Below are 25316 nucleotides of genomic sequence, written 5' to 3'. Positions count from 1 at the left end.
GTAGATCAATGTTTAGCTTTTTAAGTAGCCTCCAAATTTTTTTTCCAGAGTGGTTGTCCTAGTTTGCATTCCCACCAGCAGTGTAAGAGGGTTCCTTTTTCCCCACATCTTCACCAACACCTGTTGTTGGTGGTGTTTCTAACGATGGCTATTCTAACAGGGGTGAGGTGGAATCTTAGTGTGGTTTTAATTTGCATTTCCTTTATTGCTAGAGATGGTGAACATTTTTTCATGTGTTTTTTGGCCATTTGAATTTCTTCTTTTGAGAAAGTTCTGTTTAGTTCACTTGCCCATTTCTTTATTGGTTCATTAGTTTTGGGAGAATTTAGTTTTTTAAGTTTCCTATATATTCTGGTTATCAGTCCTTTGTCTGATGTATAGTTGGCAAATATTTTCTCCCACTCTGTGGGTGTTCTCTTCAGTTTAGAGACCATTTCTTTTGATGAACAGAAGCTTTTTAGCTTTATGAGGTCCCATTTATCTATGCTACCTCTTAGTTGCTGTGCTGCTGGGGTTTCGTTGAGAAAGTTATTACCTATACCTACTAACTCCAGAGTATTTCCTACTCTTTCCTGTACCAACTTTAGAGTTTGTGGTCTGATATTAAGATCCTTGATCCATTTTGAGTTAATATTGGTATAAGGTGATATACGTGGATCTAATTTCAGTTTTTTGCAGACTGCTAACCAGTTTTCCCAGCAGTTTTTGTTGAAGAGGCTGCTATTTCTCCATCGTATATTTTTAGCTCCTTTGTCAAAGACAAGTTGGTTATAGTTGTGTGGCTTTGTATCTGGGTCCTCTATTCTGTTCCACTGGTCTTCATGTCTGTTTTTGTGCCAGTACCATGCTTAAACTGCTTTTTTTTTTTGCCAGTTATATATTTATAGAAAGATAATCCCCTGGCTTTAAATAGATATATACATACAAATATGAACAAACTTAAAAAAATGCAAACCCTTGGATCACAAGGGGGCTTCTGGAAACCCCCTTATCATTCCCTCTCACTCAAGGGTAGAGGGCATGAGTCTGCTTTTTAGAAATTATTAATTTTGGCCATCCTTGCAACAACAAGCCTGAAGTAGAGTTATTTACCCACACAGTAACAGAGGAAAAATTCAGTTTCCATTTTCTGAACTCTATGCATCTCCAAACTTAGGGCTTCATGCTTTCTCATTCTGTCTTTTGACTAGTTTATCAGGGTAAAAGAGGGGGCTCCCCCTAAAACAGGTCAAGAAGTAAGTTATGCTCAGTTTAAAAGGGAGGATTATCATCTGCTCTAAAAGCAAATGACAAAGACTTGCAGACCCCAGGGAAATACCCAGTTTCCACACCTCAAAGGAATATATTGTCCAGCCTAGGTTCAAGCCCTAGGTTCTTTGCTCTAGTCACCCCCTTTTTCTTTGGTATTGTCAGAAGACAAGATTCAACTCCTGGGTGCTGAGGAAGGAAGTAAAGTAGTTAAGAGGCTTCCTACAAGTACTGAGTGAACAATTTAAGCTTAAAATTTTCCCTTTTTAAAATAGTTAAAAATAAACAAATCAAACTCCATCTTTGCTGTACATAGCCCTTTTGACTCCCTGACATTGATTTGAGGAAACAAGAGAAGGGGTGTCAACGCTGGAAAGGCCTCCTCACTTTCTTCCGCCACTTCGGCTTGGCTTCTCCCTTGGGTACTGTGCTGTTGGGCTTGGAAGCTGTAGTGGCCCCAGGACCAGGCTGAGGAGCTGCAAAGAAGTTCCCATTGGACATCTGGCCTGGGGGTACTTGAAATATTCGGCTCAAGAAATCCTGAAGGTCAGCAGGAGGGGCATCTGGGGTGGCTCTCTGCTGACCACTGGTTCCTGGCATCCGAGAACCAAATGAGATGTGATAGGGAACTCTGTGAGTATCTGGAGAGATTCCCACACGCTGGCATCCAGCCCACTCTGTGATGTCATAGACCTTTCCATCCATCAGTGCAAAGCAGGTGATCTTGAGGCCCAGCATGCTTGATTCTGCCCAAAAGTCTCCTTCCACAGCTGGATGCAGCCTATTACACTCAGCACAGTATCTGGCACTCTTAGGTTCCCGGTCCATTTCAAACCTTCTATGATTTCCTTGGCATCGGCTACACATCATAGTATTCATTGCCTCCTTGAGGTCATCTTACAGCTTGGACAGAAACTCATTCACTGACCGGCTCAGTTCATTCTCTGCCATTCATTTCATCTCATATTCCTTCCGCCTTTCAGGGTTGCTGACAATGTCCCAAGCTGCCCTCAAAACCTTAAAGGCCTCCTCAGACCGGGGATGATGATTTTTATCAGGATGAACCATCACTGCCAGCTGCCCATAGGCCTTCTTCAGTTCAGTATCTGATGCTGTGGCTTCAACGCCCAGCACATGGAAAGGATTTAGTTCATCCTCAGGAACCCCAGCCATGGTCAAAAGTCGAGCCACTTCTTTTTCGGGCTGACAGTAGCGCCCACTAGCTACAGATGCATTCCCCTGCCTATTAGTCCTCTGCTTGACCCAAGGCAACTCCAGCCAACCCCACTGAACTAACCTTACCAGCTGCTGCCATGGCCTGCTGTCTCTCAACAAAGTCAAGCAATGCTGCAAGGCTGGAGAATCCAGCCAAGAGAAGAGCCAGGTGGCCTTATCCCAAACCGGTCACCTAGTCCGACCAGAAATCGCCAGCCCAACTGTAGACAGCCTAAAAAGAGGGCCAGAGCCAGAAGCAGCACAGCACCCAGTAGCCTAAGGAAACGAGTGAACAGTCCTGCCCCACAGTAAAAGCCCTGGCTTAGAAACTGAGACATCACCTGGGCCCAGCCCCCCAGCCTCCCTGCCCAGACTCCCACCCAAACTCGAAAAAGGTCCAGATCACTGCCTTTCAGCTGCCTACATGCATAGGTGAGATGGCCACAAGTTTCCACATATTCTCCCACCAACACCAACAGTTCAATCAGCCACCAGAAGCCTGCCTGTCCAAGCTGACATAGTTCTTCTGCTCCCCACAATCCCAGGCCTCTGCGCTTATCTGCCTGACTTCGTTTCCGGCCCAGCAGATGTCGACCAGGGGACCTGGGATCTCTACGTCCACCATCCCGAGTATCTTCCTTGGCTGGAAAACGGTGCCGCTGTCTCCGGGATGGGGGTTTCTTTCCACTGGACACACGTGAAAAATCGGTGGGGAACTTAAGAGGTTCCTCATCATCATATTCCTCTTCCAACTCTTCATCGTCTCCCAAGGCTGGAGAGGTACAATGGTGGCAAAAGTTGCTAGAAGAACTATCTCCTCCTTCAGAATAAGGACCTTCAGGGATCCCAGGGGTTCCCTGGCAATTACAAGCAGATGGAATGGAAAGAAAAGAAGGGTTCCCATCCTCCTGGTACCCAGCTTCATTCTCTCTTGAGAGTTCCTGGTCCACTCCTGACTCTTCTTCTGAAGATGCCTCACTCTGATCAGGATCCTCTCCTCCTCTTGGTGGTCCTGGACCCCCTTGGGGGACCATGGCTTGGATCCGACCAGTGGGCTGGGTTTGGGGGCTGTGTGTACTTAGGACCGGAGTGCTCTGCTAGGCAGCGGGTACCATTAGCAGCAGTCCCTGCTGAGTCCCTGAGTCCTGAGAATGAAAGTATTTCAGGGTCCATGGAGGGTCCTGAAGTCCTGAGAGAGGCACCACCACTATGGTGGGCTCCACAAAACCCTCTTTCTCTGGGGTGCTTCTGGGCCATGACCCTGGGACTTCCTGAGGATTTTAGGTCACAGCCATCATGGTAAGTTCTAATACCGAACAGCGGCGGTAACTCCTCCCCCTCGAGCAGCTGGGCCTGAGGCCAGGGGGAGCTATGAGAGCAGCTCCCCCGGCTCCGCCTCCCGCTCACGCTCTCTTAAACTGCTTTTCTTTAAAACCTGCAACCCCATACGTGTAGCAGTCAGTATCGTGTGGTGGTTGAGGACATGTCCTGTGTGGAGTACACCTGGTCACACCCCTGGCTTGGGGTCAGCAGGGGAGGGAGGCCCCTGGGGCAGGACAGAGGCAAGCAGTAGTGACAGCCCATGTTTCCCTTGGCACATGGAGCCCCCTCCCAGGGAGTGTGCTTAAAGACAGTCTTCTGCTTAAAGGGGGGAATCATGAACCACTGACAGTGGAAGACACATTTTAGAATTCAGTGTCTAAAGTGCAGCTGGCATTGAAGATAGACAGTGTTCTTTTGCTACATCCTTCAACCTTGGCTTAAAGAGAAAAGTATCTCTCTTTAAGTATATGATAGCTACATAATTGGCTTGAAAATATGGTGGCAAGTAGTTAAGTAAACAAATTAAATGTAAAAGGCTGAAGTGAGTGTATTTTTTACTTACTTATTTATTTTGGGGTTTGAACTCAGGGATTCATACTTGCTAGGCAGGTGCTCTCCCGCTTGGGTCATATGAGTATACTTTTGCACAGACTAACTTAGAGTAGTCAGACTGTTTAAAATCAAAGATCAAAAGGCTCAAAATGACGGAGTGGGACTCTCCATTTAGCCCACCCCTCAGCTCCTGCTTTGCACTGCAGGGCCCTGCATCTGGCCTGACCCAAGTCCCCTTGGCTGTGGTCTGAGTATCTGCCTGTCTGTGGACAGTTCTGCAGCTTATGTCCATGGGACAGGAGTGACACCAGCTATAGTACTGGACTCAGTGGTGAATATGCTTTGAGACAATTTTCTCTCAATAGTTTATGTAGAATTAAGTCTTTACAAAGCAGGCCAAGTGTGGTTTTTATCTCTATAATCCCAGCTACTCAAGAAGTAGAGACCAGGAAGGTTTGAGGCCAGCCTGGGCAAAAAGTTAACAAGGCCCCACTTCAACAAATAACAGCGTGGTGGGGCACGTCTGTAAACCCAGCTATGTGGAGGCATAGGTAAGAGGATCTTGTGGTCTGAGGCTGGCCCTGGGTAGAAATGCACAACCCTACATGAAAATACATTAAGGCACAAAGGGCTGGGATGTGACCCAAGCAGTAGAATGCCTGCCTAGCAAGCGTAAAGCCATGAGTTCAAACCCCAGTACTGCCAAAAACAAACAAAAAAAGACAGGCATAATGGGCTACAACTGACTGAAAATAAAGAGTGAGGAGCTTGGGGGCAGAGCCACAGAAACATCCATAAGTGAGGCAAAAGTACCTCATGTAGACATGCAGAAATTTTCCCTAAAGTGGAGAAACTGACAAGGTCAGGTTCCTTGAGTGCTATGTCCAGGCAGCTGGCTCTGGCTCCATGGCAGCTTGTGGGGAATGAAGGAGCACAGAGCCTCCCAAAGGAGGCTCCCTGCATGGACTGTTGGGTTGGTCTTGGAGGGGGGCTGATGTGCGGGCAGCTAAGATGTCTTTTCCTCTGCCAGAGGCCTTGCTGGGCAGGAAGAGGAGCCTGAGCGAGCTTCCGGCCTCTGTGCTGGCTTTACCCGCTGACTGCATGTCTGGAGACCAAGCCAGCAATCATCAGGCAGCTGCGGTGAAGGAAAAGGCCGACTTCTTCCCACCTGTCGACAGGCTAGACCTGAGCGAGCTCAGGAAGTCCCCCGACTGCTCAGAACACTGGCCGAGCGAGGAGGAAATCAGGCGCTTCTGGAAGCTGAGGCAGGAGATCGTTGAGAATGAAAAGGCCAAGGTTCTGGAGAAACAACTCTTACCCATCGAGTTGCCTCCAAACCTCAGGGCGGCCTTAAACACGGAGGGGAAGGACCCCTCAAAGAGAAGACATGCTGTCAGGTAGGACGAAGACCACAGAAGTGTTGCCCTGGTCTTTGCAGAGTTGTAAAATTACTTTGTAATTATCTTTTAAAACATGAGGTCAGTGTTCTAGGATGCTTCTCTGCATCGCTGTCACTTATTATGGGTCAAAGCCTAGCCTTGGGTGTAGGCCGACAGCAAGTGGAAGTCCCCATGAGAACAGGTTCAACAGAGGAAACCACATGGGAGAGAGAGAACCTGCAGGTGTGGTGTGGTGCGGGTGTGTGTACATGTGCAGTGTGGAGTGTATATGGAGTGTGCATGTGTGGGGGTGTGCATGAGTGTATCTGTATAAATACACCTGTGTGGAGAGAGAATGTGGCAAATTGATAATGGTGAGTCTAGCTCACGTGCTCTCCAGGGACCAGTCATCACACCCAAGGGGACAGCAGTGGGCTCCTGGGGTGATAGCACCTCAGAGGTAGAAGACTCTGTGGTCCTGCAGCACCCCAGGCAGCAGGAGCAGAAGCACAGGTCTGTAGGGTGTTGGGAGAAGGGGATGGGGGTGGGGGAAGACAGGTAGAGTAAGGGTCTGGTTGGGGGGTGGCCAACAGTTGTGGCACTGACCTTTCAGCTGTCCCGTAGGCTTGAACAGTTTAAAAATAAATTTAAAACCTGTGAGGCACCACTGACAGATTGCAGCCTGGAAGTCACTGGCCATGTCACGGGCTTCCAGCTGTGGTGTGGCCTTGGAGGCCAGAGCTGTTGGCGTGTTGTCAGGGAGTGGAGAGAGCAGGAGTTTTCTAACCTTCACTTAGCGTAAGGAGCAGGAACATGTGTACTCATTGCTCTTCAGCAGCACTTCACACCTTGCCCCTCTGTCCAGTCAGTGCCAATCCCAGCTTCCAAGGTTGATTTGGGCAGTGTGGGCGGTTGGGGCAATCACTTCCTGGGAACGATGTGATTGATGTCTTTTCCTACACACATGTAATTCTGTAGTGGTCATTTAGGGTAGAATCCTTCTGCAGTCCATTATCTCCATACCGTGCCTCAGTTAACACAGATCAGTAGTGTGGTTTTCCTCAGGGTAACTGCTCTGTATTCACTGTGACCGTCCTAATGAGCCGTTGGCCCACAAGCCTTACCTTTGGAATTTTAAGGGTTAATTTGTAATGATGTTATATTTTGCAAAAACATAACTGGTCATCACAGGGTTTTAAGTATTCAGTTAAGGACATTTTGTAACTTTAGGAGGAAGGCTCCCTCTTTCAAAAACATCCTACCTGCTCTCGCGGCACTACACCAAACAGCGATTCCAGCAAAACGACTTGAAGAGGGTCGTGTGGCAGCGCTCAGAGAGCTCCGGGAGAAGCAGGCTCTGATGGAGCAGCGGAGAAGGTGCGTCTGTAGAGCGGGTGTGGCTCCCTGGGCGCAGGCATGGGCCTGGGCCTGGGCCTGTGCGGTCATCATAGTCATCCTCCGAGCAGGTCTCCGGCCTTTTCCCCATGCCTGCCTGCCTGCCTTCTTGTGTTTACCTTTTTTGTTGCTCTTCATAATCCCTTCCCCTCACCACTGACCGACCATCCTTTCCTGAAGAGTGCTATTTAAAAATAACGTGGTCTTGTTGAGGTCCCTCTTGTGTTGCTGACCATACTTACCCACTCCCATGCTCTCGGGTTCCTGGTGACTGCCCAGGCCCTGTTCTCAGTGTCTTCTCTGTTCTGTCCTTCAGCTCTGCTGACCACCCAGCTGCACCCTACTTTGGGCCCCAGGAGGCCAGCCAGCATGAACTTCGTCCACAGTACCCCTGTGCTCTGCAGCTTGTGGTTGGGTTTGGCCAATGGGGCGCCCCAGCAGGCATCAGGGCAATGTCCCCGGCCTCTCTGTGAGCTTCTACAGGCCTGCCAGTCCCACACACTGCCCACTCAGCCTCTTTCCTGGCTCTGGCAGCTACCCCTTCCTTGGCAGGCCATCCAGGGCCTGCACTGGCCTGCACTTCCCGCTCCCTCCCCTCAGAAGCCTGGCTGTGAATAAACCCTCCTGAAGTGTCTGTGGGGAGTGCCAGTTTGTTTCTCTGGGACTGCTGGGGACAGACTGTTCATAAGACAGCATCTGTGGGCACACCTGGGGGTTGTCTTCCTTCAATAATGGGTCCCGTGCCTTGTAGAAGAAAATACCTTGAATACAAAGAGCAGGTGAAACCTCTTCTTCATTGCCCTGTCTCAGCCCTGAGACCTTGTCTGTGCCTTCTCACTGGGCAGCTCAGGAGGCCTTCAGTGTAGTTCTAGACCTAGGTACAGCCCCTGGGCCTCTCTCCTCTCACCTGTCTAGGAATATTAACCCCTTGCTCCTGAGAGGCAAGCAGCTTCATCCTGCCCCTGGGACAGAGAGCTTGTCCAGGAACTGAGCGAAGGGATGTAAACAGCACCAGTGTACTGGAGCTGGGGTCCAGAACCTATGTAGGCTCCTGGGAAGATGCACCTCCGTGGTGGAGCCCAGGGAGAACCCCATCAGTTCTGAGAGCGCCTAAGCCAGAGGCAAGCCCAAGGAAAGCAGAATCCCTGTGTCCACAAAGGAAGAGCTCAGGAGGCAAGGCAAGCAAAAGGGTAGGATGTGCCAGGTGTCTGCTGAGAAGGGTTGACCGAAAAAGGCTGATCTGGGGGAGAGGGTACACCCACACAGGAATTGACAGCAGAAGGGGAGTTGGTTCAGACAGGCAGGGCCCTGGGGCTGCAGAAATGGTGGCAAGGCCTCATCCCATCCCCAGCCACACAGAATGACTTAGAAATTCTGCTTTCTTTAGGAGCTCAGCCCAGCTGCACCTCCCATGAGCCTGACACACAAAACAGACACAGAGGGCCTGGCCCTGCCCCAGAGATTAGGGATCTGGGTGTTAGGGAAAGACCAAAGATGCTCATTGTTTAAAGGGAAAGGCAAGTATCTAGCAGGAAGTTTACTTGTGAGTGAGTCTTTGAAGCTTCCTGTGGACAAGGCCTGGAGGTCTATGGTGCAGCACCTGCAGCCTGGTTGACATCCTCCCAGAGACAGGGTGGGGCCTTTGTCTCAGGCTCTTGGCACTGGGGCTGGGAGAGCACAGCTGCCTTGCCAGACATCAGCTGACCGTATGCACACAGCCCCTGCCCAGCACTTCTCCTCTAGGGATGGGTGGACAGGAGAACACTGTGTGACACTGAGAGGACAGATAGGGAGCCTTGTAAGCTTTGCTTGTGACTGTAATTTGACCGCGTATTTTCTCCAGAGACAAAAGAACTCTGCAGGCATGGAGGGAGCAGGCCCAGATGAGGAGGAGGAAGAAGGAGCCCAGTGCACTCCTGCCTCTACAGAGGACCACGGTACGCTGGTGGGGCGGGTGCTGCCGGCCCTCACACGTGCTCAGGGCAGGGCTGGCTCACATGGCCTGGGTCAGCCCTGTAGGGCAGGGCTGCTACACGTAGCCCTTGCACAGATGGGGACTGAGACTGTCACCCTGGCTGTGAGGCTGGCTGAGATTGGAGCTCTTCGCTGGCTGACTTGAAGTTTCTATCTGAGGAACTAGGTGCTCCAAAAAGAGGAGCAGAGAAGGTAAGGAGAGATTGAAAACCATAGTCAAACACCAAGCTGTGTCCATATGCGACATTACATCTTGTCCCTGACTTGGCATCACCAGCTCTCAGGTTGTGTGGCACAGGCTACTCTTGGGGCAACACTCCCTTCCCAAGTCCCCCCAGTCCATTTAGAGTCCTGGTCCAGCAGGGCACAGTGACATTCAGGTGCCTGGGAGCTGGCCACTCCTCCAGGATGCACCTGATATCCTCTGTGCTTGAGCTTAGGCAAGCAGGGGAGCTTCTTTTTTTTTTTTTTTTTCATTTTTCTTTTATTATTCATATGTGCATACAAGGCTTGGTTTATTTCTCCCCCCTGCCCCCACCCCCTCCCTTACCACCCACTCCACCCCCTCCCGCTCCCCCACTCAATACCCAGCAGAAACTATTTTGCCCTTATCTCTAATTTTGTTGTAGAGAGAGTATAAGCAATAATAGGAAGGAACAAGGGTTTTTGCTGGTTGAGATAAGGATAGCTATACAGGGCATTGACTCACATTGATTTCCTGTGCGTGGGTGTTACCTTCTAGGTTAATTCTTTTTAATCTAACCTTTTCTCTAGTTCCTGGTCCCCTTTTCCTATTGGCCTCAGTTGCTTTAAGGTATCTGCTTTAGTTTCTCTGCATTAAGGGCAACAAATGCTAGCTAGTTTTTTAGGTGTCTTACCTATCCTCACCCCTCCCTTGTGTGCTCTCGCTTTTATCATGTGTTCATAGTCCAATCCCCTTGTTGTGTTTGCCCTTGATCTAATGTCCACATATGAGGGAGAACATACGATTTTTGGTCTTTTGAGCCAGGCTAACCTCACTCAGAATGATGTTCTCCAATTCCATCCATTTACCAGCGAATGATAACATTTCGTTCTTCTTCATGGCTGCATAAAATTCCATTGTGTATAGATACCACATTTTCTTAATCCATTCGTCAGTGCTGGGGCATCTTGGCTGTTTCCATAACTTGGCTATTGTGAATAGTGCCGCAATAAACATGGATGTGCAGGTGCCTCTGGAGTAACAGTCTTTTGGGTATATCCCCAAGAGTGGTATTGCTGGATCAAATGGTAGATCGATGTCCAGCTTTTTAAGTAGCCTCCAAATTTTTTTCCAGAGTGGTTGTACTAGTCTACATTCCCACCAACAGTGTAAGAGGGTTCCTTTTTCCCCGCATCCTCGCCAATACCTGTTGTTGGTGGTGTTGCTGATGATGGCTATTCTAACAGGGGTGAGGTGGAATCTTAGTGTGGTTTTAATTTGCATTTCCTTTATTGCTAGACATGGTGAGCATTTTTTCATGTGTTTTCTGGCCATTTGAATTTCTTCTTTTGAGAAAGTTCTGTTTAGTTCACATGCCCATTTCTTTATTGGTTCATTAGTTTTGGGAGAATTTAGTTTTTTAAGTTCCCTGTATATTCTGGTTATCAGTCCTTTGTCTGATGTATAATTGGCAAATATTTTCTCCCACTCTGTGGGTGTTCTCTTCAGTTTAGAGACCATTTCTTTTGATGAACAGAAGCTTTTTAGTTTTATGAGGTCCCATTTATCTATGCTATCTCTTAGTTGCTGTGCTGCTGGGGTTTCATTGAGAAAGTTATTACCTATACCTACTAACTCCAGAGTATTTCCTACTCTTTCTTGTATCAACTTAAGAGTTTGGGGTCTGATATTAAGATCCTTGATCCATTTTGAGTTAATCTTGGTATAGGGTGATATACATGGATCTAGTTTCAGTTTTTTGCAGACTGCTAACCAGTTTTCCCAGCAGTTTTTGTTGAAGAGGCTGCTATTTCTCCATCATATATTTTTAGCTCCTTTGTCAAAGATAAGTTGCTTATAGTTGTGTGGCTTCATATCTGGATCCTCTATTCTGTTCCACTGGTCTTCATGTCTGTTTTTGTGCCAGTACCATGCTGTTTTTATTATTATTGCTTTGTAATATAGTTTGAAGTCAGGTATTGTGATCCCTCCTGCATTGTTCTTTTGACTGAGTATTGCCTTGGCTATTCGTGGCCTCTTGTGTTTCCATATAAATTTAACAGTAGATTTTTCAATCTCTTTGATGAATGTCATTGGAATTTTGATGGGAATTGCATTAAACATGTAGATTACTTTTGGGAGTATAGACATTTTTACTATGTTGATTTCTACCAATCCATGAGCGTGGGAGATCTCTCCACTTTCTATAGTCTTCCTCAATCTCTTTCTTCAGAAGTGTATAGTTTTCCTTGTAGAGGTCTTTCACATCTTTTGTTAGGTTTACACCTAGGTATTTGATTTTGTTTGAGGCTATTGTAAATGGAATTGTTTTCATACATTCTTTTTCCGTTTGCTCATTGTTAGTGTATAGAAATGCTAATGATTTTTCTATGTTGATTTTATATCCTGCTACCTTGCTATAGCTATTGATGATGTCTAGAAGCTTCTGAGTAGAGTTTTTTGGGTCTTTAAGGTATAGGATCATGTCGTCTGCAAATAGGGATATTTTGACAGTTTCTTTACCTATTTGTATTCCTTTTATTCCTTCTTCTTGCCTAATTGCTCTGGCTAGGAATTCCAGTACTATGTTGAATAGGAGTGGAGATAGTGGGCATCCTTGTCTGGTTCCTGATTTTAGAGGGAATGGTTTTAATTTTTCTCCGTTAAGTATAATGCTGGCTGTAGGTTTGTCATATATAGCTTTTATAATGTTGAGGAACTTTCCTTCTATTCCTAGTTTTCTTAGAGCTTTTATCATGAAATGATGTTGGATCTTATCAAAGGCTTTTTCTGCATCTATTGAGATGATCAAGTGGTTTTTGTCTTTGCTTCTGTTAATGTGGTTTATTACGTTTATTGATTTTCGTATGTTGAACCACCCCTGCATCCCTGGGATGAAGCCTACCTGGTCGTGGTGAATAATCTTTTTGATGTGTTGCTGAATTCGATTTGCCATTATTTTGTTGAGGATTTTTGCATCAATGTTCATTAAGGAGATTGGCCTATAGTTCTCCTTTTTGGAGGTGTCTTTGCCTGGTTTTGGGATAAGTGTAATAGTGGCTTCATAAAATGTGTTTGGCAGTTTTCCTTCCCTTTCTATTTCATGGAACACTTTAAGGAGGGTTGGTATCAGTTCTTCTTTAAAGGTCTGATAGAATTCAGCAGAGAATCCATCAGGTCCTGGACTTTTCTTTTTGGGGAGACTCTTGATTGCTACTTCAATTTCATTCTGTGTTATAGGTCTATTCAGGTGATTAATTTCCTCTTGGTTCAGTTTTGGATGATCATATGTATCTAGAAATCTGTCCATTTCTTTTAGATTTTCAAATTTATTTGAATATAGGTTCTCAAAGTAGTCTCTGATGATTTCCTGGACTTCCATGGTGTTTGTTGTTATCTCCCCTTTTGCATTCCTGATTCTACTAATTTGGGTTTTTTCTCTCCTCATTTTAGTCAGGTTTGTCAGGGGTCTATCGATCTTGTTTATTTTTTCAAAGAACCAACTTTTTGTTTCATTAATTCTTTGTATGGTTTTTTTGGTTTCTATTTCGTTGATTTCAGCTCTTATTTTTATTATTTCTCTCCTTCTATTTGTTTTGGGATTTGCTTGTTCTTGTTTTTCTAGGAGTTTGAGATGTATCATTAGGTCATTGATTTGGGATCTTTCAATCTTTTTAATATATGCACTCATGGCTATAAACTTTCCTCTCAAGACTGCCTTAGCTGTGTCCCATAGGTTCTGGTAGGTTGTGTTTTCATTTTCATTGACTTCCAGGAACTTTTTAATTTCCTCTTTTATTGCATCGATGATCCATTCTTCATTAAGTAATGAGTTATTTAGTTTCCAGCTGTTTGCATGTTTTTTGTCTTTACTTTTGTTGTTGAGTTCTACTTTTACTGCATTGTGGTCAGATAGTATGCATGGTATTATTTCTATTTTCTTGTATTTGCTGAGGCTTGCTTTGTGCCCTAGGATATGATCTATTTTGGAGAAGGTTCCATGGGCTGCTGAGAAGAATGTATATTGTGTAGAGGTTGGATGAAATGTTCTGTAGACATCTACTAGGTCCACTTGATCTATTGCATATTTTAGATCTTGGATTTCTTTATTGAGTTTTTGTTTGGATGACCTATCTATTGATGATAATGGGGTGTTAAAGTCTCCCACAACCACTGTGTTGGCGTTTATATATGCTTTTAGGTCTTTCAGGGTATGTTTGATGAAATTGGGTGCGTTGACATTGGGTGCGTACAGATTGATGATTATTATTTCCTTTTGGTCTATTTCCCCTTTTATTAGTATGGAATGTCCTTCTTTATCTCGTTTGATCAATGTAGGTTTGAAGTCTACTTTGTCAGAGATAAGTATTGCTACTCCTGCTTGTTTTCGGGGGCCATTGGCTTGGTAAATCTTCTTCCAGCCTTTCATCCTAAGCATATGCTTATTTCTGTCGGTGAGATGAGTCTCCTGTAAGCAACAAATTGTTGGATCTTCTTTTTTAATCCATTTTGTCAAACGGTGTCTTTTGATGGGTGAATTAAGTCCATTAACATTAAGTGTTAGTACTGATAGGTATGTGGTGATTCCTGCCATTTAGTTATCTTAGTTGTTTGAAGGTTTGATTGTGTGTACCTAACTTGATGTTACTCTCTACTGTCTTGCTTTTTCTTATCCTGTGGTTTGGTGCTGCCTGCCTTTTCATGGTTAAGTTGGGTGTCACTTTCTGTGTGCAGGATCAGGGGAGCTTCTTAACATGGTCACAGACATTTCTTCAGCTCTTTTTTTTTTTTTGGCAGTAGTGGGGTTTGAACTCATGTCCTCACACTTGCTAGGTACGTGCTCTACCACTTGAGCCACTCCACTAGCCCTGTTTTTGTGGTGGGTATTTTTCAAGATAGGGTCTCGTGAACTATTTGGCTGGGGTTGGCTTAGAACTGTGATCCTCCTGATCTCTAGCTAGGAGTACAGGTATGAGCCCCCAGCACTTGGCCAAGCTTTTTTTTTTTTTTCTGGTGCTGGGGACCGAATTCAGGGTCTTGCACTTGCCAGGCAAGTGCTTGTCCACTGAGCTAAATCCCCAACCCCGAGCTCTTTCTTTTTTTTTCAGCCTGTGCTGAAAGGCCAGGGGCTGCCTCTATGGCCCCTTAGCTAGGGAAGGTCCCCTAGGCCTTATCCTGGCTGAACTGGCCATGGCCTCCACTCCCAGCAGGGAGTGCCAGCCTGCAGGTGAAGTCAGTTTGCACAGTTCTAGTCTTCTTTTTTCTTAAATTTTGTATCAAACTATCAGAAAAGTGGGAGTGCAAATAACTCTATATGCCCCTCACCCAACTTCGCTCAGGTGGGCATCTTAAGTGATCACAGAGTAGTGCTTAGGTAGGCATTCATTGTGGTGCAGTACCAGGAAGCACACGAAGCTCCCTTTCACGCTCAGTCCTCGCGTCCCTCCAGTGTCCTCCAGGCCAGAGCTGTTCGTCTTCCGCTGTCTTTCGTGGCCTGACACCTTTGAGGAACACTGATGGGTCACTTTGTTGAGTGCCTCTGAATCTGGGTCCGTCTGAGCCTTCCTCGTGTTTAGACTGAGATTTTGCACATGGGGCGCGGATGCTACCCCCTGTATGTGGTATGTCCTGAGTTCAGGGTGTGCTTGCCCTTTCTCCCACTTCAGAGACCTGGGGACTTTGGTTGCTGACCTCTGGCGGGAACTTTCCTGCAGCACATTAAGGCTCTTGTCACCGAGTTCTTTTATCACCTAACATCCTCCAAGTTGCCTTTGTCCCTCCAAACAAAACAATGGTTTGTTAACATAAGAACCAAATGGTAGAGCCTTTTACCCTCCTGAAATGTGCCAGTAGAATGACAAAATTTACAAAGTGGGTTTATTCAGGTTCTGGTGCTATTCGGGTCCCTGGGGTTTGCCTAATGGCTGGGTCCCCTGCACGTGGCCAGGAGACACCTTGATGGCTTTGCCACACTCAAGGCCTGGCCTGCTCATGGTCTTTGAGTGAAGGGGCTACCACCCCCTGGGGTTATGGCTCAAGATGACATGGACCCCTCTCTCCCAAATAGGACCTGTCAATTCATGACACCTGCTTCTTACCAACGAGGTCTTTCTTAGGGGTAGAATTAGAATAGCTTGTTCCTTAAAGACATCCTAGACTCTGACACAGTGTCACCTGTGAGCTTCTGCTCCTCCGTTGTTGCAGCTTTCGAAACACATGTGGTGAGCTCATCCTCTGTCACTCAGTGCCTGTGCAGGTGGCCTTTTGTCCCTGTTCAGCATGCATGCTGTTTTCTATGTGTTAATAATGTATAGGTAGAATTTTATGTTCTTTATTTGCTTAACATTGTATGTTAAACCATGCCAGTGTTTCATTTTTGCTATCACCTTTTTCCTAGTTTTCACTACCTCTGTAATAATTTTGAAATACGTTACATTGCTTCCAGGACATGTACAAAATTAGGTAATTTTTTTTTTGGCAGTGCTACAGATTGAATACAGGACCTCATGCTTGCTAGGCAGATGCTCTTCCCCTTGAGCCACTCCACTGGTCCTTGTTTGCATAGCTTGTTTTTGAGATAGGGTCTTGTTTTATGCCCAGGTCAGCCTGGACTGCGATTCTCCTACTGTGCTTCCCCGAAGCTGGATATGTCAGGTGCTCTGCACTGTGCACAGCCATTGGCTGAGATGGGATCTCAGGAACTCTTTGCCTGGGCTGGTCTTGAACCTCGATCCTTCTGATCTTTGCCTCCCAAGGAGCTAGGATTACAGGTGTGAGCCACTGCACCCAGCCTTAGATATTCTTAAGAATGCTTTCAGAACCTGATTGTAGCAAAAAATGAAAATAATTTAAATGTCAGTAAATGGAAATGGCTAAATAAATGGTTGTATCCAAACTCTGAGGCACCTGTTAGAAAGGCTGAAAGAGGGCTCACATCTACTGACTTGAAGATGTCTGAAGAAATGACATGAGTTAAAATAGCACAAGTTGCAGGGCTTGCACAGAAACTGTAACATCGCTTTATCATAGATATATACCCCCAAAGCAATATAACCCCCAAAAGAATATAACCCTCAAAAGAACATGACCTAAAAATATGGCCCCCCCAAAATATAGTCTCCCCAAAATAGCCCACCAGAAGTATATAACCCCCAAAAGAATATACCCCCCCAAAGAATATAACCCACCAAAAAATATACCCAGACTGCTAAAGGGCCTAGGGAGAGGAGTGTAGCTGGTCAGGGCAGTGGGTTGATGAGAGGACTTGGTTTTGGGTGTGCTTCTGTGTCTGCACACATCGACCATGCAGCTTCTTCAGATGGAGACCCATCTACACACAAGATGGACCTGCTCCATTAGACCCCTTTTGGGAGCCACTGCAGCAGTGATGGGGATGGAAGGCAAGAGGTGTCGCGTGCTGGAGGGAAGCAGCTGGGGCCCAGAGCAGATGCCATCAGTTGCTGCCATTCCCATAGATCCTGAACAGAGGCCTCAGCCTGTGGGAACGCACCCCTCCCAAGCCTGTGCCCACCCCAGTACCCGCAAAACATTTTGTATGGCTCTAAATACCATAACCAAAATTCAGTTAGGGGAAATATTTGTGACAAGGTATTGATAGCTAATTTGTAAGAATGACTACAAGATGTTGATATCTAATATATAAAAATTACTACAAATTGATATTTAAAAATCTAAGACTCTAACAGAAAAATGGGTAGAGGGTATGGCTGCTTGCAGGAGGAAATCCAGGTGGCCACAAGTGCAGAGATACTGTCTCTGCTCAGGCGTGGGTACAGTGCACAGGGCAAGCCGTCCCCCGTGAGGGCAGCAGAAGGGAGCAAGGATGGGAGCTTTGCGTTGCAGCTGTGGACCCAGCAGTTTCCTGGCAAGTCTTCTTGTGTTGTGTTAAGAACATGTGTTCTTTGAGCACTTTGGGGAATCCATCTCACCGAGCTGAAATCCATCATATCATAAGCAATTGTGAACGAATTTGTTTGCAGAGGCAAGAGTTAGGAATAGAACCCAGGATTTGTAGGTCCATAGTAGACTCATCACAGGCCCAAGATGTGCCTGTCCTGCTGCTGGCTGAGGGGAAGAGCTTCCAGCCTATGCCAGCACCTGCAGTTGGGCAGGCAGACACAAGAGGGCGCCAGGGCCCTGTGCATGGCCCTGTGTGTGAGCAGGTGGGTCCTACAAACATGGGGCTGGGTGTGGCACAGGGCTTACTGGCTTTGTGGCTTGGCTCTGAGGTGTGCCCAGCTGCCCTGCATGTGCCTCAGCTGATCTGTAGTGTGCAGGTCGCTCCCTGTGTGCATGGGGTGGGGTGGGGTGGGGTGGGATCTACGATGCTCTGGCTGCTGAAAAAGACTTCTGCTGCGGACACTGGGTGGGAGCCTCTGGATCCATCATCCTCTCTGAAAAGCCGTACGTTTTTGTTTTCCACATGGCTCTGAAACCAGCAGCTTTGCCACTGACCTTTGAGTCCATGTTCTGGGCCCTCACTGAATTTCATGCATGACACTCCCATGTGAAGCTGGGAGTGGAGCCCCTCACAGCCACTGACACGCCTCTGCACCCCATTTTCCCGTGTTTCAGGCCCTTGCATTGATTCTTTATGTTCTCTTCAGAGAATCCGATATTTGGATAGTCTTTCTTCTCTGTACCTTGTAGTAACAGTAAAATATGTCTTAGTTGGCTTCTTTTCAAATATATGCTTTTAATATTTAAGACGTTTAAATGTCTGACTTTAAAAGGACACAACTCCTGGATTTAACCCTGTGCATTTTTTCTGTTGGAATAATCTCTGCTGAGTCCTGACTCACTGAAGGTGTGCCAGCTCTTAGACAACACATTTAATTCTGTCTTGGCCCAGCCTGGTGTACTTCCAGGGTGAGGGTGGTTATAGGAAAAGGGCGTGGTGGCTCCTCTCCCCCTCCTCCCCCGCCTGGTTATTAGGTCAGGGTTAAACCCAAAATGTGGATAAACAAGGTTCCAACACTGTTTAACCACTTAGAGGAGAGGGTGCAGATTGAACAGAGCCCAGTAGAGCCCTAGGCCAAGCCTTCCAGACTCTGGAGGGATCCTTCCAGAATCCCGTTCTGCACCTAATACATACTCTGTTTCAGACATCCTTTGAGTCTTGACAGTGCCCCTGACAATAGGTACCCACGCGTTCCCATGCACACACACGCATACAGGCATGCACTCCTTCATGTGCACATGCAGACCAAAAGCTCCCATTGTGGGGGTCAGGCTGGAGTCAGCAGTGAGCAGCATTGGTCATGTTGCCTGTGGTGCCCTTGCCCTGCACCTCGGGTCCAGGTTGCACTCCGACCCGAGTATAAAGGCCCCAAGTCCTCCCCACCTCTGGTGCTGAAGCTGCAGAAACAGGTCAGGACCCCTGTGTAATGCTGTCTAATAACCCCAGTGATAACCCCTGCAGGAAGCTAGCTGCTGCAGAGGGTGTGGGAGGGGGGACACGGGGAACTGGTCAGCACATGTTCAGAAGGAGCAGACCAAGCAGACCTGGGCAAGCCCAGCGAAAGAGGGTTGGGAGAAGTGGGGAGGTGGTTCAGAGCAGGATGGAGCTCTGCCAGCACAGGTTATAGCTGGAAGAGAGTTTGGGGAAATCTAGTTTGGAGTGGTGCATCTGTCAATGGGAGTGGAGAGGCTCCAGAGGCAGCAGTGGTCATGAGATGTCAGGAGCCATGAGTCCTGCCATCTGCTGGACATGACACAGGAGGCAAGGAAGAATGGGGGGAGGCAGGCAGGGAGACTGGCATTTCTGCACTGACCACAGGTGGGTGAGGAAGTCAAACGGACGCATGTGTGCATGTCCCAGGTGCCCAGAAATGTGGGTGACGTCAGGCTGTGGGAAGTGAGGAGCGTGCCACATTGCACCGCTGTCTACACTTTCCTGCAGTGCTGTGCCTGCTTGTTCCAATGAACGCACGTGATCTGTTCATCCTGGCAGAGGTTCTCTTGGTGACTCCTCCTGGGTTGGGCCCCACTCACCATGCGTGCTCTGCCTACCTGACTGCCTCCCACACCCACTGAAATCAGAAATGGGCAGGGCTCATTTCCCCTTGGCAGGATGGATCCCTTCCAGGAATGTCCTAGAAGGACACTTGGAACCACAGTGGTCCACGGCAGTGCTTGGACCCACATGGCCTTCGTTGGCCCCAGCTCCAGAATATGAGAACAGAGTCCAGCTGCTCACCTGACAGGGTGGGCTGGCCGTATCCACAGGCACAGTGGACATTGCCTGTCTTCCCTCAGGCTGCAGTGGTCTCAGCCAGGGTAAGCCACAATGGTACATGTCTAGGGTCTGGTGATGCGGGTCCAAGGCCAGTGAGTTTCACTATTCAGGCTCTCAAGTCCAAGGCTGTCCTTTCACTCTAACTTGTTTGTATAGCATTTATGTATTAGCTTGAAACTTTATGATTTAAAAATGTGGTCACACTTGTATGAAAGACTTGGGGCCCATTTTCAACTGTGTCCTTTATGTCTGTCCTAAGACAGAATTTCAGGGTGTCAGCTCCCTCCCTCTGCACCTTCAGCCACCCCAACCTGGGCTGTTCAGACACCTCTGAGAGATGTCCAAACTGAGTCAGAGGTGGGAATGACCATTACCCAAGACCCAGATGGTGACCCAGTGTAAAGAATGTCCCCCTCTGGATGGCAATTGGTTGGCCTAAAGATGCTGATGTGCCTAGAGGTGAGCGCAAGTTAAAAGCAGCCTCTTGGATTCCTGAAGACATCTTGCTGCATTTTCCTAGGTGGCGTCAAAGATTCCATTCGCCACAGATCTGATAGATCATGGGAAAATTCCAGCAAATCCATTTGGGAAAACGAAACACAGCAAAGAGAGAATATCAAAAGCCAGCTCAGACTTAAGGTTGGTGATCACACAGTGGGGCAGGGTTCCGCATGACAGTGTCACTCATTGGCCGGTGCATTTGTTGCATGCACTGAGCACCTTGTACAGGGCTGTGGAGGTGGAAGGGTAAGCCTGAGAGACATGGTCCCCACCTAAGGTCCACCACTGCCAGATGATCACCAGGACCTAGAAAGTTCCCCGGACCCCCTGCAGGGAGGCTGCTGTGGGGGCTGTGGCCCTGTCCTCCAGATCTCTGTGCCCTGAGTTCTAGTCTCACTCCTTAGTCCTGACATTCTTAGATCTGACTCAGGGCTGTGTGTCCAGCCTTCTTGTGATGGGGAGCTAGTGAAGCTTCCAAGGCCACATGACCCCCAACTGCAAGACAGACTGATGGAAGAGAGGCAAGAGGTCGCACTGGGAAGCCTGTCTGCAGGCATTGAGGCACCTAGGATTGGAGTCTCTGGCCAGGTGTTGGCCAGGCTGCTAAGTGGGGCTTTTGTCCTGAGAGGCCAGCTGGATCCACATGGAGCTCAGGAGAGCAGGAGGAACATTTGGGAAGCAATGTGGCAGCCAGGGGCCAACACATGGGGGAGAATGGGAGCACCTCTCGGAGACAGCACAGGTCATAGGGCCTCAGAACAAGCGGCCAAGGACTGACTCAGTGGAACGGAAAGAGGAGCTCACACTTAGCAAGACCCTCTGGCTTCTCTGCCATTCTAAGTCATTGTATTTACATTCAAAAGAATAGCAGTGGCAAGCCCTGAGCCCTAGGGCTGACAGAATTATGCTTAAAATCCCACCTTAGAGGGTTTTTTGTTACTCTGCTTCAAGACGCAGTACACCTGAGTTTTCCACATTGAAACAAAGGGTGCTGCCCTCTGTCTGTCTTGGGTGCAGCCTCCTAACTGCACTACGACAGATGGATTTAGGGCTTTCGGTGCAGAGCTTTAGGGCCACCTAGGAAGGGGTAGAAGAATGCCAGGCCCAGGCTCAGCATTGGGAGTAGAAGGGCGAGGACAGCCCGGGAGCCACATCTGGCCCCATGGAGCCTCAAGCGGTGCACAGTCTGCAGAAAGAAGGTTGGTATAGGGACTACTAGGCGAGATTCCCATGCCCAAGCGGCCAGATGTCCCTGTGTTCCCAGCGCCTCCCGGTTGGCGGATCTGGAGGAGAAGATACGGAAGCACGTACGGCAGCTGCATGCCCGCAGGCGCTTCCAAGGAGCAGACCCGCTTCAGGAAGTGAGGACGGCCGCCCAGGACCTTCAGACGGTGAGCATTTCTTGTTCCAACGAAGTGGACGGGGATGCGCTGTGCCTCTGCAGGGCATGTGCCCTCTGACACTCGGTGGTGGGGTTCACTGACGCTCCAGATTCACTCTTGGTCAGATAACAAGAAATGTTCCGCCTGTACTGTGGGCCTTCAGGTGCCCTGGGACTGATGGGACTGGCATTGCAGCCTGTAGCCTCTGGGGACAGAGTGGATAGGACAGGTCCGCTCTGAGAGCCTGCATGGTCCCTGCTTGAGGCATTGCTGCCAGCAGACCAGACCGAGCCCAGGGCTAGCCGTGACGGTACTGCTCGGTGGGGGGCTTGGCCACAGCTGCTGGACCCTGGCAGCATGCTGTCATCTCTGTGATAGTGAGGTTGGAACACCCAGGATCCAACCCCTCTATACCAGGGTGCCCGACACAGCTGCTCCCAAACCCCTCCCCGCTGTGCACGTCCTGACCATCTGCCCCACAGCGGCTGATGGTGGTCAGCACCTGCCGCATGCCTGGACATACTTTAAGCGGGGTGAGGAAGGCGGTCCTTCCTGCCTGGACAGCAGTCAAAGGAAGCAGAGGCCTCCGGATAGTGACACCCGGATGCCTGTGTCCTACCCTTCTCACAGCCACAGAGTCCTCACCTGTCCTCCCAGGGCACCCAGGGCCCTGCTGGTGGGCTCTTCCACACCAGCCTGCCTGCCCTGATGCGGCCAGTGGGGGTCGTGGTTCCTGACACTGATCCCTGGTAAGCAGCACTGTCCCAGGAAGGATGTCCCTGGGCTGTGGCCCCACAGCCCATCTGCAGCTCCATCTCTGTTGTGCACAAACCAGCCAACAGGTTGACCCTCCAAGGTCAGCACAGCCCATTGTGCATCTCCATTAGCCTTCACACCACCAGACTGACCATAAAGGGAGCAAAAATAGCATGACTCCTGGGGTGCAGAAACTGCAGGGTATGGCTGCTGTAAGAGGGCCAGCTTTCCTGTGGTCTTTCCTCATAGACAGCACAGGACAGCCTGAAAATGGCACCCTTTCCAGCCTCCTTTGCAAGGGCAGGTGACCATATTCTGATCAACAGGATGAGAACAGAAGATGTGTTCAAATTCCTTGAGGCTTGTCTTCTCTCCCTCCTGGCTGGGATGCAAACATGATGGTAGGAGCTGGGGCACCAGCTCAGACCTTGAGGTGAAAGCCGCAGATGTAGGATGGAGAGTGACAGTCTGTGGGAGTCTAAGTCTCCAACACTAAGCGCTCTCCTCCCAGAGAAACCACTCCACCTGGAGTGGACAACCGCTGTCCTCTGGCCCTCAGCATAGTAATTGAGCCTGTCTGCTAATACTGAGACCAGCATAGTTTTGCAAGGAGACAGCCTTGAGGTGTAACATTCAGGCCGGCTGAGAAGTGATTTATCCCACACAAGCCGAAGCCCAGGAATGCAAAGCTAGCAGTGGGTTGAAAGCCCAGTCTGCACCAGATTGGGTTAGGTCCCTGGTCAGTCCCGCAGGCTGCAGCACCTGTCATCTCTAGGGAATTCCAGTGACCAGACACCACAGGTGTGAGGGTAGTGGTCATGTGCTGCCTTCCTGTATGTGTATGCCTGGCATGTTCAGGACCCAGTAGGGGTCAGCACAGCCTCTCCAGCCTCGGCTGGCTCTCGCAGGCCACATGGTGTTCCCAGAAAAAGGTCTTGTGCTGAGTGACTACTGGAGGGCCCACCATGACATCCACAGTTTCTTCTGTGGTCTTGGACATTGTCCTGATGAATGGGGGACCAGAGAGCACTCTGCCTTTGGGCAAAGCCCCAGAGTGTAGGAGAGGCCTCAGCAAGCCAGCCAGGATGTGAGCTTGGGATTATAAAGACCAAAGTCAAAACAGCAAGCTAGCATTGAAGCTCTCTGGCAATGATGAGAAGTACTGCTGCCATGAAACACTCAGCCCAAAAAGAACTCTTTGGCAGTAAATTAAAAGTATGACAAGGGCTAGTGGAGTGGCTCAAATGGAAGAGTGCCTGCCTAGCAAGCATTAGGCCCTGAGTTCAAACCCTTGTACCGCCAAAAAAAAAAAAAGAAAAGAAAACCCGAAAAACTAAACATATGACAAAAATGGTAAACAATCTATAGATGAAGTCAAATAAGTGCCCTGGGCACCTCACCACTCACCCTGGGAACCCCGAGTTCTTACCCCAGGCGTCTGATGGCACAAGAGAGGGGGCATTGGAGTCCAGCCTGCCTCATTTCGTCCCCTCCTCTTCTCCCCAAAGGCCAAGAAGCTGCAGGAGGAGGTAATGAAACTGAGACTGGAATCGGCCCTGCGCAAAGAGCACCTATTTTCAACTCTCGGTGGGAACCTCTCACTTTACCCTCCGGCATCACGGCCTCACAATCTATTTTTTAACACGAGATACTGAGAGACAGATGTTCACAGGGAGCAATGACGAGTATCTCCAGGGGAGGTGCTGTCGCCTGCCTGCCAGGCAGGAGGTTGGGGTCTCATGGAGTCTGCTGTGCCTCACAGGCAGCCCCTGGTTTTCATAGATCATGGCCTTTCCTGAAGTGAGAAAGTTGAATTAGTCAAACTGCATTAAAAGAAGGAAAATGCTGTGTCAAGCGCCATCCTTTTCACTCTGCCACCACTTTCCTGCCAGTCCAGGTGACAGCCAGTCATGAGCACTGCCCCAGCCACAAAGGTGACTTTCATTAACCTGTTCATTCCAGTGGGGGCGTTTGCCCAATTCCTGCCACACTAGGTCCTGCAGTCCCCACTTAGCCCACAGGGGGCGATAGCCACAGGTTTCCAGGAGCATTTACCCTGTTCCCTGTCCAGCAAAGGTGTCCTCTGGCCTCAACTCTTTGGTCGCACATCTCGGCCTGCAGGCTCCTCACCACTGAGCAGCCCCATCTAACCTCTGTGTTTCCCGCTAGTACACCTCCTTCCTCCTCCCTCTGCCCTGTGCTCAGGGCTGCACAGCTCTGGCTCTGATATGGAGCGTGCAACTGGACGTGAAGAAAGGGCTTGCTGTGCAGACGTGGGACTGTTCTGTTTCCTTTTGTGCCAGTTGTGATAACTGGCTGGCTCCTGACTGGGCCTTGCTGCCAGCTGATTCCTTGTCTCCAGCTCTTTATCCTTAAGGTGTCCGAGTGGGTTAGGGGTGCCCCAGCAACCTGGGAGATTTGGGGTACACAGTCTCCCTGGGGTACTTGGGGTGTCTGGGTAGGGTGGCCCCTCCCACTGAGAGACTTGGGGTACCTGGGTGGGGTGCACCTCCCCCTTGGAGATTTGGGGTTCTGAGTTAGGTACCCTTCCCACCAGGGTATTTAGGATGTCGGGGTGGGTGCCCATCCCCCTCTGCATTTGGGGTGTCTGGGTGAGACACCCTTGCCCTTGTGTATTTAGGGCATCTGAGAGGGTGTCCTTTCCCCTGGAGGATTCAGGGTATCTGAGTGGGCGCCCCTCCTACTGGGTGTCTGGACTTGCAGTGTCTGGGTGGGTACTCCCTTCTGGCTCCTGCTCTGTGGCCCTGTCCTCTCCTCCTGCTGTATCTGTGTGTAAGCACGTCCTCCATATTCTCTGGGACTTCTCTCTTCTGCTCAGACACCCTGGGAAAGGGATGGCCTAGGGCAAAGGCTGGGGCCCCAGGGCCTCAGGCTGTGTGACAGAGGGTGCCTCTGCCTGAGGTGGCAGGGTGCCTTGGTGGGTCAGCCTAGTAACATGCAGCAGTGACCAATCCTTGGAAATGTTAGAGTGGCTGGCAGAAACAGCCAAAGGTGGACTTGCTGGCTGCAGCTGCCAGGCCCTGCAGGGGGGGCCTCAAGGCAGCATGTGCCATGGGCACAGAGGCAAGGGTGGAGGGACCAAGGGACTCAGAGAAGCAGCTGCCCCTCTGCTGCCCCTGGGGACCATC

At 49.0% G+C, this 25316-nt stretch overlaps 1 protein-coding gene and 1 pseudogene across 3 annotated transcripts in view; one reads left to right on the top strand and one right to left on the bottom strand.

Annotated features, from left to right (window-relative positions):
• Window positions 1-24034, top strand: part of Lrrc27 (leucine rich repeat containing 27) — a 35712-nt gene extending 11678 nt beyond the window's left edge. The window contains exons 6-11 of one of the 3 annotated variants that reach the window (XM_074078029.1): window positions 5369-5735; window positions 6948-7094; window positions 8956-9049; window positions 20049-20167; window positions 21294-21420; window positions 23676-24033. In XM_074078029.1, the coding sequence (XP_073934130.1) occupies window positions 5369-5735; window positions 6948-7094; window positions 8956-9049; window positions 20049-20167; window positions 21294-21420; window positions 23676-23822 (1001 nt within the window). In that variant the 3' untranslated portion in view covers window positions 23823-24033. Of the gene's footprint in view, window positions 1-5368; window positions 5736-6947; window positions 7095-7428; window positions 7765-8955; window positions 9050-20048; window positions 20168-21293; window positions 21421-23675 lie in introns of those variants that run through there. The other 2 variants (XM_074078030.1, XM_074078031.1) reach the window with 2 other exon arrangements.
• Window positions 873-3878, bottom strand: LOC141424728 (dnaJ homolog subfamily C member 14 pseudogene; annotated as a pseudogene).
• Window positions 24035-25316: the final 1282 nt, after the last annotated feature.

Source organism: Castor canadensis, chromosome 7, assembly GCF_047511655.1.
Source record: "Castor canadensis chromosome 7, mCasCan1.hap1v2, whole genome shotgun sequence".
Classification (NCBI taxonomy): Eukaryota; Metazoa; Chordata; class Mammalia; order Rodentia; family Castoridae; genus Castor; species Castor canadensis.
This window is presented reverse-complemented; position numbering and strand designations above follow the sequence as displayed.